Source organism: Manacus vitellinus, unplaced genomic scaffold (genome assembly GCF_001715985.3).
Source record: "Manacus vitellinus isolate BGI_N305 unplaced genomic scaffold, ASM171598v3 scaffold_2_pilon, whole genome shotgun sequence".
NCBI classification, from domain to species: domain Eukaryota; kingdom Metazoa; phylum Chordata; class Aves; order Passeriformes; family Pipridae; genus Manacus; species Manacus vitellinus.
The window spans coordinates 5,015,015-5,035,537 of NW_021940208.1; the positions used below are offsets into that span (position 1 = coordinate 5,015,015).

The following is a 20,523-nucleotide window of genomic DNA, read 5'->3' on the forward strand; positions in this document are numbered from 1 at the left end:
GGCATGCTTTAAGGGGACACAGTAAGTAGTACAGTTTTGGAAAAATATTTTTAACCCTGTTACAGATAGTTTTGAAAAGGAAGATTTATGTGCTACTTTAGAAGATTAAATTGAAGATTGGAATATTTGGTTACAAAAATAGATGGCATTTGAGCACCTTATTTTTTAATGTTCTTTTAAATACATGATTTCCAAATAGTGAACAACATTAATTTGAAAGTTAGCAGAATTGTCAAAATTTATCGACAGAATTTATTGTGTTTTCTGATAACTTCATAACCCTTCTGATAAACAACTACTGAACCAAAAATATTGGCCTAATTCTCATGTGTGACAAGGCAAAAATTTAGAAATCGGTACGCACTTTCCCCTTTTAAAACATTAGCAGCTAATTCAATCCCAATACTTATTCACGCACTTTACTAAACAAGTAAAGGCAGGAAAATAGAGGGATAATCATGCATATAAAAATTTCAGGAGGAATATACAAAGGAAGAAATTATTAAGCAGGTCAGTGTGCAAGAGCAGATTAGGGCTGGAATCCAAGAGAATAATAGTCTCTGAAATACTTTTTGAAAAGCCTAGCTTCTGAGAGGCAGTGAATATTTGCAAATAATTTTCCTAAGACTATACAGTATGCTCACCCATCATAGGGTACATCAGAATATACAGGGAAAGAGATTAAACAGGGACAATGACATGCACTCAGAAGCTTGTTTCCTTAGGAAAACACACTATAAAGACAAGCTTGAGGTCTATGCTTGAGAGAGAAGCCAGGATAACATTTCTAAATAGGAACTATTGCTAAAGTAACTGGAAATGCAGATGATCTTTTCAGGGCTTTGATTCTTCTGGCTAGACAGCAGAGAGCTGGGAATGTATTTGCACTTACAGTAAATGTGGAAGGAAATAAAAAGCATGTAACTTCAAAAGATGTTGCATGAACCCCAAAATTATTTCCAAGAATATGTTTACAACCACCTATATTTTTATAAGTTTCCCAATAATTAATACATTATGTTCTCTCTTTTTTTTTTCTAATTTATTATGGCCTTGAAGAAAACAGGACTTTGTTCTGGCTCATTGCTACAGAGTGAAGTAATTGTGTTATTTTTCCATCTTCCCAAAACTGCTTTTCTTTTACAAGTAGAGCCATTTGTACGGACTATGTAGTGTGCAGCCATCCTGGCATCTCATGCAGCAGCCTAATCTTGCACTTCTGTAGCCTGCAGTGCCTCACAGAGGTCTCAACCCTGGAAGTAGTCTTGTCTACTGAAAATGCACAAATATTTGCTGAACTAATGTCCCAAATCACAGGATAATGTTGCCAGATAACATTTCTACTCAGGAAAGACAGATTAGTTCAACAAAGTTCAAAACCACATGTGTAACTCACATCAATGGAGCACCATTAATGTTTGAAGATACATAATTAATATATCCTACCATGTTGGCTGAAGTGAGATGATGCATTTACATGAGCAGTCTTTGAATTCAACCACTATAAAAATGACGGGGTTATTTTTACATGTTCACTTGCAGAATCCAAGCCTTAAGAAGACTGCAGCATTGTGCTAAACCCTCCAAGATACCAGTCACTCACAGTTACTATCATATGTGTTCAATAATGTTGGTACAGAATGTGAACCTACTGGAGAACTAAACCTTCAGAAATCCCATCAGCTGCTCTGAGTCAACACTGCATTGCTGTTTGGAATTGTAATTCACACTAAAGAGAATATATCTAACAACCAGAAGCAGAACTTTAAAAAGCAACATTCTACTTAAGTAGCATAATTTTGTGACAGTTTGTTTCATTGCAGGGGGGTTTTCTTGTTACTGTTTTTCTTACAGTTTGTTGTTACAATTAAGTGGTGAAAATAATTAGGATAAGGATACAATCTTATTTTACTTCCAGTGGACTTAATTTATGCATTGGATAAAACTTTCCATATGCTTAGTTTACTGCCTCCCTGTACAAACAGAAAAAAATAAAAAAAGTACTATTTGATAATTTGAAAGATCTACATTTTTAACTGGGTACATTCATCAAATAGTATTTTTCTCAGAAGGCAATTCAATCAAGTTTTGTAATTGTTTTAATGCGAAATTCACTGTGCTAATTTTACTGCAAGCTAGGGAAAAATAGGGTAAGAAAATTGGTATTTTTAACACTCTAATCAGTAGGAGAATATGATTACTGAAATGGCATTTTTCAGTATAATGATCAGATTATGTCTTACCTGATGGCAAACGTGGAAGCTGTACACATTAGGAATAATACTAACACCATAATGACTCCAGTCAGACCTGGAACTAAAAGGGACATAAGATAACTTACATTTGAACTGTGAAAAGGTATACTTGTCTACTGTGGTTTTCTAAGGAAGTGGAATTAGATATACAAATCATGATTTAATCAAACTCTTGCAAATACTTACCTCTTGAGCACAATTCATGTATCAAACTAGATAAGAAAGAAGAGTTGTTGTGTAATTTCCCACCTTCTCAGAGAAAACTACCTTCTCCCTTGTAATTCACCATGCATCAATAATTTTGTATTAGTCTTTGCTGCTGCAATCTTTTGCTCATGACATCTGTCTCTAAGCAGGTAACTAAGAACAAACACTATTTATTTGTAAGACTGACTGTACAAATTTCTTTATTTCTTTCTTATTCCAGAACCTAAACTCTGTTGATCATGACAATTAACAACCTGGTCAGGGACAGAATTTCAAGCAAATCAATTTCTATGCAAGCTGTCACTACAATTGTTTGCCAATCCATTTCATTCTGGAATGAGGAAGAGCCCAAAATTAATCTCCATGGCAAAGTATAATGCTTGAAATTGTTGACCACGGAGCAAGGTCTGTGAGAGTGATCTGCAGCCAGTATTTGAGAAGGGAAGGTTAAAAATATTGACAATTGGACTTATTTGTTCAAATGCAGACTCTTATCAGAACTAGTTTATCCTCAGCCCTTTTAAGTCAAAGGAGAGAAACAAGTATTTCTACAGCATGGTATGTTGGATCAAGCTCTCAGGCACATGGTGTGATTCTTGAGGTGTCCTGCACAGGGCCAGGAGTTGGACTCAATGATCCTGATGGGTGCCTTCCAACTCAACATATTCTATGACCCCATCCTAAAGCAGAATCCTGCCCATAAAGTACAGTAAATCATCAACCTAAAGACAGATTAGAAGATAACAGTTAGTACATTTTCTGAGCATCTTATCTTCAAAATTGCCATCCCAGTAATTAAGAATATGAATTAAGAATTAGGATCCTAAAATCTGTGAAAGATTACATCAATACCTTTTATTGGTTAGTATTTATGTGTAATTTCTGGTCACCTTAAAAGCCACATATTTGGGTTTAAACAAAGTCAGTCAGGTCAATCATCAAGCAGAAATCTAAATAAATGCTGACTTAGTGTCAAAATACAAATGTCTCAACCAGCTTTTATGGATGTAAATGGCAAAACCACATACTGTAATGGTACATGATCTTTTACAGGATCACATCCCAATGACAAGAGTAAGCTTATTTTTTAATAATTGATTGCGATTTTAGACTCTTTAGCAATAAAGAGACAATCTCAAATCTTATCTTTTTATAAACTTCTCAATATCCACTCATTAAAAAGTCTTATACCCAAAATCTGATACATTCCAAATCACTCCTCAATTTTATAAACTTTAGGAAAAATCTCATCCCTACAACCAATGGAAGTTTCCTCATGGACCGCATAAAAAACTTAATTTCACTCCTTCATGGAAAGATTACAATTAAAAGCAGTTGCAATAAAAAGAAAAATACATTCTATCCACTGCTGCCTTCTTCATTTCTTCTTTCTTAACCTAATTTGATGTGTAGCGTGCAATGAATCTCCCCTCTGACACAAATACTTCCAATGCAATTGCAGTACAGCACTTAATCCAGCTTTCTATGCTGTCACTTCAGCTACAGGTCACCTATTACATTGAGTTTTTAATTCTCTTTCCTTCAAACTGAAATCACTCACAATCTTGCCCCCCCTTATCAGTTCATTTTTAGTGTTTCCTCTCTGCCCTGTTCCAATCTCTCTTTTCCTTCACTATGTTATTGAATACTTGTTACTCCCACAGTTTGTCTCCCACCCTTATGCAAGGAGGTTCTTTCCTAAACCGATCTGAAAAGCCATCACAATATAAATCCTTCTGTTTCCTTATTCCTTGTGTTTGCTGTTCTGAACTGTCTGGGAAGAAACCAGAGTTTTTTCCATATGTGCACATTTCCAATAGCAGCAAAATCTTGGTCCCTGTCTGGGTATTCCTTCAGCACAAATAAGTGATAATTACTAGTTGTTAGGATCTGGAGTGATCTGAGTAATTTTAAACTTAAAGATGATTTAGAATCACTGCTTTTGCAACTATCTGCTCAAATTTTTAAAAATGCACTATTTTCCTGGCTGACCGAGAGTAAAAGGAGTTCCACCTCTCAGCTAGAGAGGTCTCAAAGTATCCCCACAAGCCAGGACAAAATATGATTGGGCCTCTCACTGCTTCTTTATACCAAGTCCTTCTCCCTTATACACGATATTGAATATAATCCTCAGTTGCTTGGTTTGTTTCTCCCCCCTCTCATCTTTAACGCCCTCCTGTCAGTTACCCTCATTCAAGCCTCCACAACTGATTCACTAACTACACCATTTACCTGACCTGCTTCCAGTTAGCAGTTAACTTTTACCTCAATTTCTATTATTTCACTTTGTCCCTCCCTCTGCTCTCAACTGATCTAAACCTTCCCTAGGGTTTTTGGAAAGCACTGTTGTGCAAGTTGCTAATTCTAGTACATCTGTTGGGATTGACAAATCTAGAACCCCATCCATTGCTGTCTATTCAGATTCCTTTGGACCATGCCCTAAAAGTTACAAAGTTGGGGTTTTATTGTTTGATCTAAATAAGGGTGGAAGTGTGATGGCATCAGGAAGGACGTTTACCTGCTTGTGACGCACAACAGCTCAGGCTTGTGTCTACCCCTCCATATTCAAACATTGCTCCTTTCTAAATTCCTGCACCAAAAATGTCTTGTCTTTTTATTCTTTATGAGTGCTGAAGTCTGATTCCCATGTAACAGTTTAGATTGCTCTGAAGCCAAACCAACCCTTAAATAAAACAGCTGAAGCAAGAAGACCGCTCTACCGTTATGTTTTTTTTCTTGAAATTGGATCATTTAGGAATTTGGTTTTAATATTATGCAGAATCTCTGTTTGAAACTAATGATTATCTGCTGACTCATCTGTACAATAACAGCTTTGAAGATGCTGCTCAAGCTACTATGGGGCTTATGTAACTCCTTCCTCCTGACTATTGGATAAGCAAACCCAGGTTATATTAACACAAATAAATCAAGCTAGCTGAAATACAACAAATGGAGCATGTGAACAGAGGATCAAAAATTTTGTCTGGAAAGTAATAATGAGAAGCAGCAAACTTTCTCATTCAGTTTTGCAACAGACTTACCAGTTGCAAAAAGTAGTTTCCTTGGGTCCTGAAAAACAGACAAGCAGAAAAAAAAAATCAACATATGGGATTTCATACCTATATGAATAACATGGTAATAATAAGTAGTTCATAAAGCTCATGCACATTAAGACATAAGTAATTCCTAAACCTGGACGCAGGAATGAATTTGGTAGTAGTTTACATTGACTGTAATTCAACATAAACTAAATCTTTAACCTTTGCATTTCCCCAGTGAAGAAAATTCTTATCTGTTATTAAAAACTGGGATTCAGATAATTACAGACAATTATTTTTGAAAGCTTTACTCAATTACCTCATCCCTTTGGGGGGACAAAGGGAAGTAGAAGAGGGAGAGAATTTGAATTTAAATGTAAGACAAGAGGCAAGCATTTTACTGCCAGCTACATCACCAAGAGATTTGCAGGGGACTCTAGTGAAGCAAGACTGAACACAAAGGACACAGATGTTCCTGTGTCCTTCACAACATGTGAAAGGACGAGGGGATATGTCAGCCTCACAGGAAACTGCCTCACTCCCCCGAGTCCTATATTTCGGATGTTTTGTCTTCATTGTGGAGAAAACTTTATTATTATTATTATTGTTGTTGTTGTTATCGTTATTATTATTAAACTTGCGGCAAAATGCAGTGAGAGGAGGTTAGCTATTATTATTATTATTATCATTATTACTATTATTATTATTAAACTTGCGGTAAAATGCAGTGAGGGGAGGTTAGCAGTTTTCCTACAGGTCAGGAAAAATGAAGTATCCTCTCTCTGACCTCGTCCTTGTCTCTGATCAGATGCGCATACACTTGCAGAGAACATGACAGTAGCATCCAGACTGCCCACCACAGTTAAAAAATGGGTTTAAGTGGAATTCAAGTACAAAGGTTCAAAAGCTACCAAAATACCTAGAATCCAGAAAGTTTGATCCTAGAGTTCCTAAAAACTTGCTATAATCTCCATTTTCTGTTGCCAAATTCCTAAGACTGCTTAGTAGAGGCTGCCATGCACACCCTGGCATGTTCTTGCCTGAGGCAGGCTTCTGATAATGTTCCTGATGAGGCTAAGCCTATAAGACCACTCCTAACACAAGCAGACACTCAGTTCAACTCAGAAGCTCAGCACAATAGTTGGTGTTGGCATGTCTGTCTGCCATAGAATAGCTCCATGATTAGATCATTCACCCTGGGATTGCAAGACCTTGGTTGTTGGTCCTTATGAGCCTGGGTTGAGTCAAGCTCTCTTTTTCTGGGAAAGGATGCAGCTGGGATAGGGTCATTGCAAATATTTCCTAATGAAGCTGGTAGAAAAGAAATGCAGACTTGAGACTAGAATGAATATAAACAAGAAGGAACTTGATTGTAGCCCAAAGAAGAAAGAGCCCTGGAGTCTAGTCTTGCTTCTTAAATCTGCAAATACCTTTCCAGTGCCAAATACAGAAGCAAGCACCTGGACTAGGAATCTGGTATTGCTGCAAGAAATCTGCACCAAAGTAAAAGAAAGTAAACAAATCAAGTATTTTGCAACTAGAAATCAACTTCCAGCCCAGTTCATGTAGACAACTAATTCTACTCTTAGCATATATACTCACTGCAGTTCAAAAATGCAAAATCCATTTCAAATCTCACTACATTCTAAATAGTGGAAATGAGGAATGTATTTTCCCAAAAAGCAGTAGAAATGTCTCAATCTGGCCCACTCAAGGAACAGAGAGAAGCAGAAAAGAAGCAGGAGAACAAGGTGCAAGGTGAAAGAATTTGATGACTGCATTCTCCATCTCATAATCAAATAGGAATGAACCCTGGTGTATTAAACAAAAAGTGCTTAATACATGCTTTGTCCAGAGAAAGAAGTAAAATCCACAGCAACCCACATGACACAAGTTTTCAGTGCATGAAACAGAAGCACTATATAGATCATAGCATGGATCATATAATGCAACTGAACATGAAAATAATCATATATTTAAATTATATGCTTAAAAGCGAAATATGAAAGGACAGCTGGCTCACCTCACCACGATAGTTTGCTGCATTTAGGGCCAGAAATTCTTCATTGTAGTTCTCAGAGAAGTTAAGAGCATTCACCAGATGAGCAGCAACATGTAAGACTAAGAAAAAAAAACTGAGTAAAGGTGAGGTCTGTAAATAAGATATGGATGTTCCCCTGAAGTGGCCACCCAGATGCCAAGCTGTATCACATCACCTGCATGAGGTACATCAGGGACTAAGGGATTCTTTTTCTAAATCAGTTTATAAATATTCATGACAGAAAGATGTATGTATTTTAAGTTTTTTTTTAACTCTGTAGCAATGATTTCCATGGTACAATGCTTAAGCTGAGAGGTAACATTCAAAAGTGTCCAGCCAAGAATATTTCTTCTTCACCAAATTGGGTAGTTGTCTCCACTGTTGCCTTCCCTGCAGTTAAGCCTGTAGTACCCTGCTTCTTCACCCTAATCCCTTAGGCACAAAGGGATAATGGCATATTTTGACCTGATCTCATATACCTATCCTTCTAGAAATTGGAATTTTAAGGAAAGGTTCAGCATTAGAATGTATAGCCATGTGTTTAAAGCAAAAATGAACCAAAACCCTCACATATCCGAGAAAGCATTTACAATTTAAGACAGGTAAGCACAGAGCAAGACTATCCCCAAACGTACTGTAGAAGAAAAACCACGAAGTACTGCTTCAATGTGCTTCCCAATCACGCTGCTACTCAGCACAAAAAGATCTCACCTGAAAAGATGCATATTGTAACACCACATGTCACATGGAAAGTTTTACTTTTGTCTAGCAGCCTTCTGGTTTTCTTGCTGGCAACCTAGTAAGAGAAGAATTCAAGCAATCTCTTCTAAAACAAAGCAAAGAAAAAGAATACTAACAGCAACTGCTGCGATATAATAGCAACTTCAGCTTTTACTAGGTTTAACAGTCTTGCAAGCATAATACCTAAATTTGAAAACTACTGGATTATGACAAAGAGATGATTTTGAGGACTTAATGAAGAAATTACACTCAGATCTGTATTACATAGATATCAAGAGCACATAATGTACCTTCTGGCCTTAAAATTTAAGAATTCCACTAACTGTGTAGCATCACTGACTCTTTTATAAAGAAGATCAAAAGGAATGGTATATTTGCATACACATATGCATCTACAGGCATCAAATTTTATAGGTATTGTCACATGATGCACAGAGGTCACAGGTTCAATTTGCAACCAGCCAGAAAACTGTTCCTCAGAAGCATTACTTACATTTTCATAAAAGCAACCTGTGAATCACAAAGAAGTTAAACTACTGTTTATTGAATAATAGTACAGAAAACAAACCCTCTTAGATTTGACAGAAGTTTTTTCTTTTAATTTCCCATGATAATGAATGTATCAGGTTGGGTATTCTTATTTAAAGTTCTATCATCTCCAGTAGGACACTTATGGTCACGCAGAGATAAAGTTGGTTTTGTTCTGTTGAATTCTACCAGGAAGCAGTAGAGAGGACACAGATGCCTCTAATATAACAGTTCAGAAAGACAAAGGATACTTCATCTGGCTACAGTTCAACAGCAGCCCTCCATCCTTCAAAAATGCACTGAAGAAATCATCCTCACAACAGGCCAAATCAAACCAGATAGTGTCAGCCATGGCATTGTCTTCAAAGGATTTATGGATCTAGGTTGAATGTCTGATACTTGCACCATGCAAGCACATACTGTGTAATAATCAGGGATATAACAGATTCTTTTTCTATTATTTTTCAACTAAACAGAGACCAGGGCCCTCTTCTCAATTGCAGCATTCTGAGGACATTACTTACCTTCTGAGATCCTCGCAGGAAGGCCAAGATAACGCGGCACATTGGTAGAAGGACCAGGCAGCAGTTGAGATTGAGGACAGATGCTGAAGCTCTGCTAACACACAATCCTAGCTGAACAAATATTGCAAGAGTTAGATTACAGGGAGAAAGGAATAGCACGTGTCAGTATTCAATCTCTTTTTCTTTGCAGTGAAACCAAACAGCTCCCATGCTCTCTGACTCATCGGAATAGTGGAGTTTCATTATGTTTTATTGTACTGGAAAAACCACCGTACGTACAACATGCTATCCTGTTCTCAAAGAGGAGAAAACAGCTCTCACCTTTGCATCAAAAAGCTACTAAAAAATAATTTTGTCAACAATAAAGTCATCAAATGACAGCTTTCTAATGAAAGAGCCAATATCCCCATCAGTGCTCAAAGTCACAGGTAACAAAAATATCTGAGACAACAATAAGCATCCACTGAGAAATCATCTGAAAGCTTCAACAAACATAATTAAATAAAAAAGATCAATAAATACTATGAAGACACTAGAGAACCACTTAAGTTTAATGATTTTTCTGGTAAACAAGCCACAAAAATATGTAAAAAAAAATCAATTTGGTCAAATCAAAATTATCATATTGTTTCAAGGACTGTTACGGAATTGTCACAAAACTCCTCATCCATTCACATTATGCAATGCCATATTTGGACCTAAAGAAAGTGAGTTTTCTTCAGTTTAGCTACTCAATAGCTGGTAACTGTAATGAAATCTAATTTCACTAATGCTTTCACTGATATATTTGGAACTTACATAATTAGAACAAAAACACTTGTCAAATAAATGAACAAAGCACACATTCATGTCATAACCCTGTATTTTTAATCTTATTATATTATCTCATTCATTTATGATTTAAAAAGCTAGTAAAATGCCATTGTTCTAGTTATTAGGTTGAATTACCATTTTACTAGCTTATATAAAAAATGCTTTTAGACTGTCAACAGATTTCTGGAAGGATATTTCTTACAATGTTCTCAAAACCCCAAGTTTTTTAACTGCTGAAGAAATTAATAAATTAAAGTATTATAATATTAAAGATAACTCAAATGCTGCAGTAGTATGTGAATGAATTGAACAGGTATAAATTAGCTAATAAAAATTACTAAAGATTAACTATTTTTTCAAAATGAAATTTTATGTCAAAAAATGAGCATTTGTTATTTTCTCAGTCAAAAAAATTAATCCATGAAACATTTATTATGTTCAGATCTTTGTTATCGAGAAGAAACAAAATTGGAAAGAAACAAAGAGGTTTTATTTATTTGGAAATACATTTTTTAAAAACATTATTAGAAAACTCTTGTAATTTCAAAATTTGTAATTATTGTTTTGTTTTTTACAGACTTACATACATGTCACAGAAATGGATCAATATATAAGCTAGTAAAAGTAAATAAGATAACTGCACTTCTGAATACCTTCCACAGAACAAATCAGTCATAAGGGCACCTTCTCTCACAGCTGCCTGTGAGAAGTAGAAGCAATTACCCCACAAAATGTGCTCCACTTTGTTCTCTCCCATGTAAATGTGGGTCCCCCAGCAAAAAAATTCCAGAAACATATTCTCTCTAACCTACAGAATGATAGCAAATAAAACTAAAATGAGCCATGTCACTTAAAGTTTTTCCCACTCTCCAGATGTCCTCTACTATTTCTTCTAATGTATTGTTAGTCCTTTTTTCCTTACATAAGACTTCCCTTTCTTCTATTTCATCTTTTACTTCACTCTCTGTTCACATGCACAATCAGAAATTATTCTTGCTACATTTTCCTCACAAGCCATGTTCTTCAGATTTTTGATCATCCTCTCCTCCCTGCTCTGGACTCTCCCAAATGGTCCAGACCCCAAGTGTATTGACTAAAACTGAGTACCAGCTACAATGGCCACAATCTCAGTAACTGAGCTGAGGTTTTACCAAGTGCTGATGTCACTTTCCACTTCAAAGTGTGATAAAAAAAAAAAAAAGAATAACCACAAAAAATATATTTGTCTATCCTTGCCCACTAAAGTAGCTTCAAGTGACTTGTAAATATTTTTATTTATATATATAGATTATATAAATTGTATATTTTCATATTTTTTTATTTATATATATTTATACTTCTGCGAGATAAAATGGCAGTACCCTTGAAATGACTGGAGTTAATGGCAAGTAAAATGTCTCTATAATGTGTTGTTTGAATATACAAGACTGTCTCTATCTTCATTAAATCCTCTAAAGGGAAGCTAAGAATGAGCTATAGACTTCATGAAAACAATAACTTTAAAAACATGGTCATTAAAAACTTAAGCATTTTTATTAGAGCTTGCTTATTTGCTACAGTATCTCAGTGATTACATGAGCATGATTTGAAAAACACAAGAATTATGTAGAACTAATGTTGTGCAAATGCAAGCAATAAACAGAATAATTTTTGTAGCTCTTGACTAACACCCAAAAGCTGAAAAAAGGTAAAACAGTTAAAAAATTTTAATAATTTCTCTTGTATGACCTATGTGATACATCATTTGTTTCTCAGGAATTTATGTTGTCTGAGTTTAAACAAACTAGGCATGACATCAGTTATCCAAGATTCCCTTTATCAGGCACCACAATTCTTCTTACAAAACCTCAACAAAACAGTCTAGTTTGGAATAGTCTAGAATCGAGACTGTATAATGTTTAATAAATAATTCCTGTGTGAGTTCAAGAAGCTCTTGGACAACACTCTCAGGTACATGGTCCGACTCTTGGGGTACCTTGTGCAAGGCAAAGAGTTGGACTCAAACTTAATGAGTCCCTTCCAACTCAGTATTCTAGGATTCTACGATTCTAAGTAAAATACCAAACAATTTAACTGGTACAAAAAATATGAATCAGCAATGATGTGTACAAAAAGCTACCCTATTAACCTTTTTTTTTTTCCACTATTTAACAAATAGCAAATATTCATTCACAATGCAATTACTATGGAAAAATGCCCTCACATTAATCCTAATTCACTGCTATTGGCACCTGTACAAAGGAGGAAAAAAAAAAAGAGCAAGAACAGCAAACGACTTCAAACATGCAGTGCACTTTTAGGAAAGTGTGATTCAATAGTTGTTACCAAAGAATAATGTAAGGTTTTATTCTGAACAAATAAAGTTGGGCAATGTTTGCTGCAACAAGCCCATGACCAATTTGAAAACAATAGTATTCTAAGCATTTAGCAATGCTTAGAATCAAAATTCATGCAAAACCAAGAAGAAAAACAGAGTACTAAGTTTGCTCTTAATATATATATATGCAAAAGCTAAAAATATTACCATGAAACTAATTCTTTCCAAATGGTTTCCAAGTGATCTCTTTCTTAACTTCCTTTGCATTGCCTGGGTGGCATAGTAACAAATTAACATAGTACATTGTTGGATTTTTAAACAATAGTAGAATAAAGGATGATTTTTGCTCTGAGGCAACTCACTGGTCTAGAAGAGAATATATATCTTAATTAAGTAGCTTAGAAATAAGAGAAATATAATTCTCTTTTCTTCCTAAAGTTTTTATTGGCTAAAGAAAAAGAAAAAAAAATTGTTATTTCATGTTACTAGCATATGAAATTTCTGTAAGATCAAAAAGACAAAGAAACACTCCCAAAAATCTCTACTGGACACTGTTTTATCCAGCTTTATGGATACTGAATTTAAGCATTTGATCACTTCCTTTTCTACTCTGACTACCCACTACCACGTAGTTATCCCATTTCACAGAGGGGCAAGGAGGCATAGAAAAACTGAAAGATTACTTGAATTCACAGAGGATTTACTCTTTGGCAAGAATAGTAGGGAACTGGACCATCCACAAACTCAAATCCTAAAAGCTAGGCTAGACTTTTCCTCCAGACAACTATAAAGCAATCACCACCTTCTCCAAAGTAGCAGAACAGGGCTCCAGTATGTAAGTTCTCCAGCTATCCCTGTCTGACGCACAGTCCCATAGAAATCCAGATGCATTCCTGGCTACGTTTGCACAACATATAAAATAGGACAAAGAAGCAAACAGTCAGATCTCTTTGGATTTTCTGTATGCTGCTGCCATCAAAGTAGGGGAAATGAGCTTTTCCTGTTAGTTAGGCAAATTATTTCAGTATTAGGTTGAGGGGTACAGTAACTTACTGTGTACCACAGAATACCCCGAAGTTTGTCAGTTACAAACGCGGAGTTGAACCTGACCTGCAACTGCTGTGCACAGAAATCTAATGTTCAATACATAGTTGCAAAACATACAGGGCAGTGGAACACACGAAGACTTCAACGAATCTGTCCTATCTCACTTCTTAAGCCAATCTTGTATCAAAAAAATGGTAGAATGGTACTGCAAATCCTTCCACACCTAAAAGTGATGTGATTCTGTTTTTCAAGATTTCACTACCTACAAGCAACAACCCTAAACAGGTCATGGTGCAGTAGAGACACCACACTTGGTGGTCTCTCTGGAAGCCTTTGTTTGAAATTTTTAAATCTTTTATGGTTCAGGGCAACTTGAAAGGTTCTGAGAAGATGCATAAGTCACATGCTGGTCTCTAGACACAGGTCACAGACCATCTCCCCAGATGGAGCAGCTAAAAATAGTTATTGTCTTCAGTGGGACAAACTGTGCTATACAACGTCCCTCCTTTTGACCCAACTTCCTTTTCTTCATAAAGTACTCCTTGTCTTAAAGTAACAGAGCACTGATAATCTAAGATGAAGGACAGAACTCAATTGCATGCATAGCAATTATTCCCCTTAGGCCTGTCAAATCTGGCTGGAGATCTAGCAACAAAACCACGAAGCAGTTGAAAGGAAGGAAAATGCAAAGGTAGTGGAAACCTACTAGAACATGAGAAAACTTCTACAAAGTTTGACTTCGTTTTGTTCCTGAAGATGGAAGGTTTCAAGGAAGGACTCTGTAAATCACAATCTCATGTACTGCAACCCTCTAAAAATTATTTAAAGACTAAGTGGTGCAATATTTTTTAATCACATTTGAAAAAAGAATTAAAAAAAAAAAACCATCTGCAATTCTCTACACAAAGAATTTAACAGCAGCCCAATTCTCCATGCTAATTCAACCTTTCAACTTCAGACTTCTGCTTCCATATAGGCATCAGAAGTTGGATATATTATAGGAAGAGAGAAGTACTGGGAGTGGACAACGGCAATATTTTTAGCTCCTTTTTAAGGCATAGGATATCTTTCCTGCACTACTGAGAATCAATATTCTCACTGCTCACTTGTAACTCACCACACACATTCTTTTAAGGTTTTCCTTCTCCTTTTGTCTACATGTTTAGGTCATGTTCCCATTTTACATGCAGTGCCTTTATGTAGGATGTACTCCTTCTGCTTAAATCAATCATTCAAATTGAAGGAAGCAACTAACTTAATCTTGAATTCAGTAATAGATTCCAATTCCTCTGATAATCTCCAAGCAAAGTGTATTCACTTACAGGATTTCAGACCAAATGTTCATCTTTATTAATCTATTAATCAGTTAATTGAATGCTAGAATCCTCACCTCAGGATTGACAATTTAAAAAAATACTCGTCAGTGTTGCTGAGTTACAGGGGTTTTTTTGTGCCAGGTAGAATGAGGCACAAAGACTGGAAGGGATCTCAAGCTGTCTTCACAATTTGAGTGTTCCAGATCATCCTTCTCCTATAGCAACACCACAAAGCGTGGCAGTGTTTTATATATAATTAGTAACAAGAGCTTAGACATTGATCCTGCTAGATGCAGCATTGCCTAAACTTCACAAATTTGGCCATGAAACAAGGGATTAAGGGGACCTAAGTACCTCCAAGAGATTCACACACTGCAAGTCATGGCCAGAGCAGAAAGTTGCTTCCTGTCCTATCTGAGTCATAGTCACACCAAAGTGATGCAATGTCTGCTACTAAGGGCTTCCTTTATGTTTAATTATTTTCCCTTATCATAACACAGTAGGTAATACCATCTGTGAAACCAGTCTTCTGGAGTGTAATGCAGGTATTTTATTTCAAGACCTACCATTGTTGGACTAGCATAGAAAATCTGCAGTAATACATAATATAAAGAACAATCAAGCAAAGAAACATTTTGACCATAATTCAGCTCTGTTCCTCATTCTAAGATGATCATGGCATCACACTCTATGTAGAACAGAGCTGAAAACAAGACTATTTTTAACATGTCTAGATGATACAGTAGTAAAAATTTCAGTTAATCATTTGAGATATACTCCTACTAATTCAACCTGCAATATTGACAGTTTTCAGAAGAAGTGTTGCAAACACGAAAGTTTTCCCATAAAACTTAATAATATATGTGACCTTCACTGGGTAATTGTCATTTGAACTTAAAAAAAAAAATAAAAAAGCAAGCAAACAGAAGAGATATGGTGCAAAACCCAAGTTCATCCCCGGTTACAGCTGAGAACAAATTCCAGCAATGATGCTGAAATGTGTGTTGTGGAGGACAAAGGGTTGAAGGAAAAATGTTTTGGAAAACAAAAAAAATCTACAATGAGGTAAAGAGAATACAGGAAGAGATTTACTTGCACATTCAAGGGGACTATCAAGATAAAGTCTTGTAACACCCTCAGTCTTCACTAGGGAACTCTGTATATGTATATATATCTATATATATAGCTTCCATAGCAACACAAATCTATTATTAGACATTTTTGCTGCATGTAACACTCTAAATAGCCTGATTAAAAGACAACTAAATCACAAAAGCACACTGCATTGGGGAAAATAAGGAATCAAGATATACAACTCTCTCCAATGCTTAAATGTGGAGGGTAAGCAGGCTGCAGTGAGGTTGCATAACGATCAATGAAAACAGAATTTGGCCTCAATTAAGAAAATCTCTATTGTCACGATAAACTAGCAAGGAAAGACATGAAACATTACTGGAACATCTGGAATATATTCCAAGAAGTGAATAAAGACGAGAAATGCTATGTACAATACTGCACAGTAAGAAGGCAGCAACCATACAGAAAAAAAAGTGAGGCACCACTTTTCCTTTTCAATCCCATTTTCAGTTATTCAATCTTTTCTCAAAGAGATCCTTCCAACAGTGTACTTTCTTCACTTTGGTCTGAAACTCGGAAGGTTATCTCTTGCATTAACATTTGACAACATTACAGTTATTTGAGCAGGGACAAGAGAGGGAATAGGGAAAGAGAGACCTTTTGTGCCATTACAAAGTGAGCCCAAAGCTCTTCCTGTTCATGGGGAACACAAGCAACAAGGAAAAGTTATTTTATTCAATGCTGTTAAAAGCAAGACTCGAGTTCTATAAGGCCAGTACCAAATTTAGGACTGAAGTTTTTGGTCAGGTGCAAGCCGAGCTAATCTGAAGGGAGAAATCCTCAAGTCTGTAAATAAATTAACCATCTGGACAATCTCTCTGATTGAGCAGACACACAACCTCCAACAATGAAGATTTTGGAGTCATGTCAAGTCATTTACGACTCTCCCTTTCTTGTAACTCCTGCCGACTACATGTTGTAGTATCTGTCATGAACATGAAGATGAGAATATTCCTTTCCTCTTTGCCACACTCTTTTATAAGAAATCTATGTCTTTTGGGTGTTTCTTCAAAGACTTCTCTTCTTTAAGCAATAGAAGACCACAAGTTAATATTTATCGAATTATAAAACATTGAGATTCTTTATCTCAATAATGTTCCTGAACCAGTGGCAATGAATGCATTAATACAGTAAGACTATGGTCAGAAGCATTAAAAGAAATTCAGTATCCAAAGGGATAGTTCATCAAAGCAAAAGTATCAGAAAGGGGTTTACATCCACTAGGTTCTGATGAACTTTCACTGCAAGCATTATATAATCACAGAATTATTCTGGTTGGAAGGGACCTTGGGATGTCTCTATTCAAACCTCCTGCTCTAAGTATGTTCAACACCAAACTCAGATTAAGTTTGGTCAGGGTTTTTTGCTCAATTGGGTTTTAAAAACACCCGGGTATGGAGATTTCAAAATGAAGAGTTGATGGTCTCATCAACAGGACTCAAATTGAGCAAAGCAGAGATATTTGACACAACAAATTTACGCACTAAGTTTTGTAGTATATAATAGTCTGACTAACTTCCTTCTAGCACATTAGCGTCTTTGACTTAATTGTTCACTTTGCACTTACAGGACACCACCATGCTTCTAGTGCCTTTTTACAGGTATAGAATTAAGGATCAGAACAATTGTCATTGCAGGACTGAATGCGAGTTAGGTACCTAAACAATTTTAAAATCCTGTGATAAGTATTTTGTTCAACATCACAGAGAATACAACTGGAAAAGAATAAAACTGAGCCTCGTTCTTCTGTAGACAGACGAAGTAAATCACTCCGGTGACCACTGAATGAAAGACTAACCTCATTCTTTCTCCTTCTTCACATCAGAAAGACATGGCATGAAAACATGTCAGAGTTGAATATATTCAGGATATTCAGTCCAATGTCTCATTTCATATCACAATCTGATTTCCTACAGCAACTCTTCTTGTTCTACATTCTGTTACGTGGTAAACGAAGTTACCTGTGCTAAATCTTTCAGTGCTGCAAGTGCAAAAGATCCTAAGGAAATTTTAGGCTATTGTAGCATATAAAGTAAGAGGAAAAAAATTCCTTAGCCGACCTCACTGAAAAACAAGAGCAACTTTTTTTTATTCAAAAATCGCCACATCTTTTTGGCATTTTTTGTTTACTGGCTGGAAAAAGGACTCACTTGTCATGAAAGTATCTAAAAAAGAGTTCATTCTGTTAAGAAAAGAAATATCAGCTGTTGAATTATAAATGAAGACTTTAAATCTCAAAATTATCAGACATCAAGAAATGGCACAGAGGCAAACCACTCACACGTATACAGAACAGAGAGAAGACTGGTTAAGCAGATGTGCCATGGGCCAGTGGCTACACAAACCAACAGAGAAGAAGAAAAGGGGTAAAAATCACTCTGGAAGGTAATAGAAACTGTAGTATAGATATGCATATGTCATTTCCTAAGAAATTAAATTGAGTTCAGTTGTCCCAACCCCTGCAAAATAATCTGTATGATTAATACACATATACAAATACACTGAAGAGAAGGGAGAAAGATAACTTCAGGGTCTACTGATGATATTTAGACAAACTGTCAAAAGTGAATTGCAAGAGCATTTTACAGTCTTTAATATTTTCAAAATTTTAAAATTAGTTTCAGAATTTTGACCAAAGCTCTTCCCTTTCCACCTCATTTTAGAATGTCTCCAAATTTCTGTGGTTCTTTTTCCCACAGACACAGTTAGACAAACTCAAAAGCATAACCTCCTGACCCTCATCTCCTGACCAAAACAAGGAATCTGTTGCCTGAATCATCTCAAAGGTTCTGAACACAGATTAAATTACTTTGTATGTGTCTTTCATTTTGAAGTATAAGAAAATAAACAAACAAACAAAAGAGCAGACCATGAGCTGGTACAAGGCAGTCAAGTCATCTGAATTGAGAAAAACTTGCTGATTGATACCAGCTGACAATCTGTCCCAACATGTTACCCAAGAAGATTTGCTTTACAAACAACCCACTTGCTCTGCCAGGAATAAACACAGTTTCAAATGGATACACTGGGCTGCAAAGCCATTAGAGATCAAGGTAAAATTAAACACATTCTCACACTTTTTCTGACAAGAAAGCCATCACTGTGAAGGATTTAAGTATTTTCATTCCCTTCTTTTTTGCACTACTTTTTCTAAGATTCATTTTTGAATGCATCTGAATCAACCATAAGGAGAAAGAAAAAAAAGAGAATTTTATCAAGTCAACTTACTTTCAAGCAAGATCACAAAACCTTATGGAACTGGATAGCTATGACAACGATATCAACCATGTGAAAATATATAACCTGGATCTACTAAAAATAAAACCCAGAGACTCTGCAGCAGATTAGAATGCACATCATCTGTGCTTTAATCCCATGTCAACTTTCCATTGAAATCCATTCCTGAGTATGACATAGTGTTACAAAACATTGTGTTATGCAGTCACTTTTTCTTGGACTCTCAAATTCTGAGAAACTTTTGAGCATTTTTCAGAAAACTTTTGACCCTAAGTCTATCCCTTTGGATAGAAGTATTTTTCAAACAATTGAAATGGTGTAGCTGTGGATAACTTCCCAAGAGAGACCAGTATCCAATTTCTCCAAGTTCTCTTTTTGGGTTCATTTGTTGGCGGTGGATATTGCCCTTGCTAGATCAAACTACTCAAATCCTCATTCAACCATTCAGAATCCAAGAATTTATTATTAGAAAACAAAACTAAAATTCTATAGATTACAGTGATTTACACAGAACGGAGGATCTATGAGAATGACAAAGACTGAAAAGAACTAACACTTATTAAAGAAGTCCTTCAGCAAATATATATAATACAATGGATTAGAAAGAATTTGCCATCATGAGCCCATAGCTTGGCTAATGTTTTGATGACGAAAAGTGAAGCTCCGGTCATCTGTTGGGCATGTTTGTGTTCCTGTGAGCCTGTCTGCAGCTGGGAACACCATGAAGGAGGAGAAGAGGGGGAAGAATAGCTGTCCCACACTTGACTGGTTCTTTTTCTTCTCAACAGTGTTCACTTTCTACTCCTAAACAACTGTCAGAAGTATCCCAGTAACTTCTTACTTGATCTTTTCCCACTTTGAAGAGTTAACAGACAGTTTGTGTCATCCTTATTAGCAAATGCATTCTGCCCCTTTCCCATCTCCCAGCATCCCAATTTTCAGGGCAAAAAGTAATGTCCGGGTCACTCACCCCTAACATCTGATACAAATAATAATACTGTAGCCCTTGATAATAGAGCAGGAAGGTTTTCCAGAAGAGCCATACATTGAGGGAGAGCCAGAAAAACTGAAAAGAAACAGAAACAAGAGATTGTAAGTGAAAGTTACATATGCGAACTTCCGTGTTAATTTCATTCATAAAACTCATAAGTCTGTAGTTTCATAAATACATGTAAAGGGATTGGGAAAACAAGCTTCAAGCACTTAGTATAAAGATACTTTAAAATATTAAAAGGAATAGCCTCTCTGTGTGAAATTCTCACTTTCCTCGAACTTCACAAAACTTTGTGTCTTAAGACAACCGAGAGCTGGCGAGGCCCCCC

The 20,523-nt window shown here is 36.0% G+C and overlaps 1 protein-coding gene across 1 annotated transcript in view; it reads right to left on the reverse strand.

The window, feature by feature from the left end:
• Positions 1–20,267, reverse strand: part of NOX4 (NADPH oxidase 4) — a 103,006-nt gene extending 82,739 nt beyond the window's left edge. Inside the window, exons 1-6 of the mRNA XM_018071196.1 lie at positions 20,172–20,267; positions 9,335–9,445; positions 8,253–8,337; positions 7,524–7,621; positions 5,504–5,531; positions 2,244–2,316 (exon numbers count right to left, since the gene is read on the reverse strand). Coding sequence (XP_017926685.1) covers positions 2,244–2,316; positions 5,504–5,531; positions 7,524–7,621; positions 8,253–8,337; positions 9,335–9,445; positions 20,172–20,180 — 404 coding nt within the window. The 5' untranslated portion in view covers positions 20,181–20,267. The remainder of the gene's footprint in view (positions 1–2,243; positions 2,317–5,503; positions 5,532–7,523; positions 7,622–8,252; positions 8,338–9,334; positions 9,446–20,171) is intronic.
• Between the last annotated feature and the right edge of the window lie 256 nt (positions 20,268–20,523).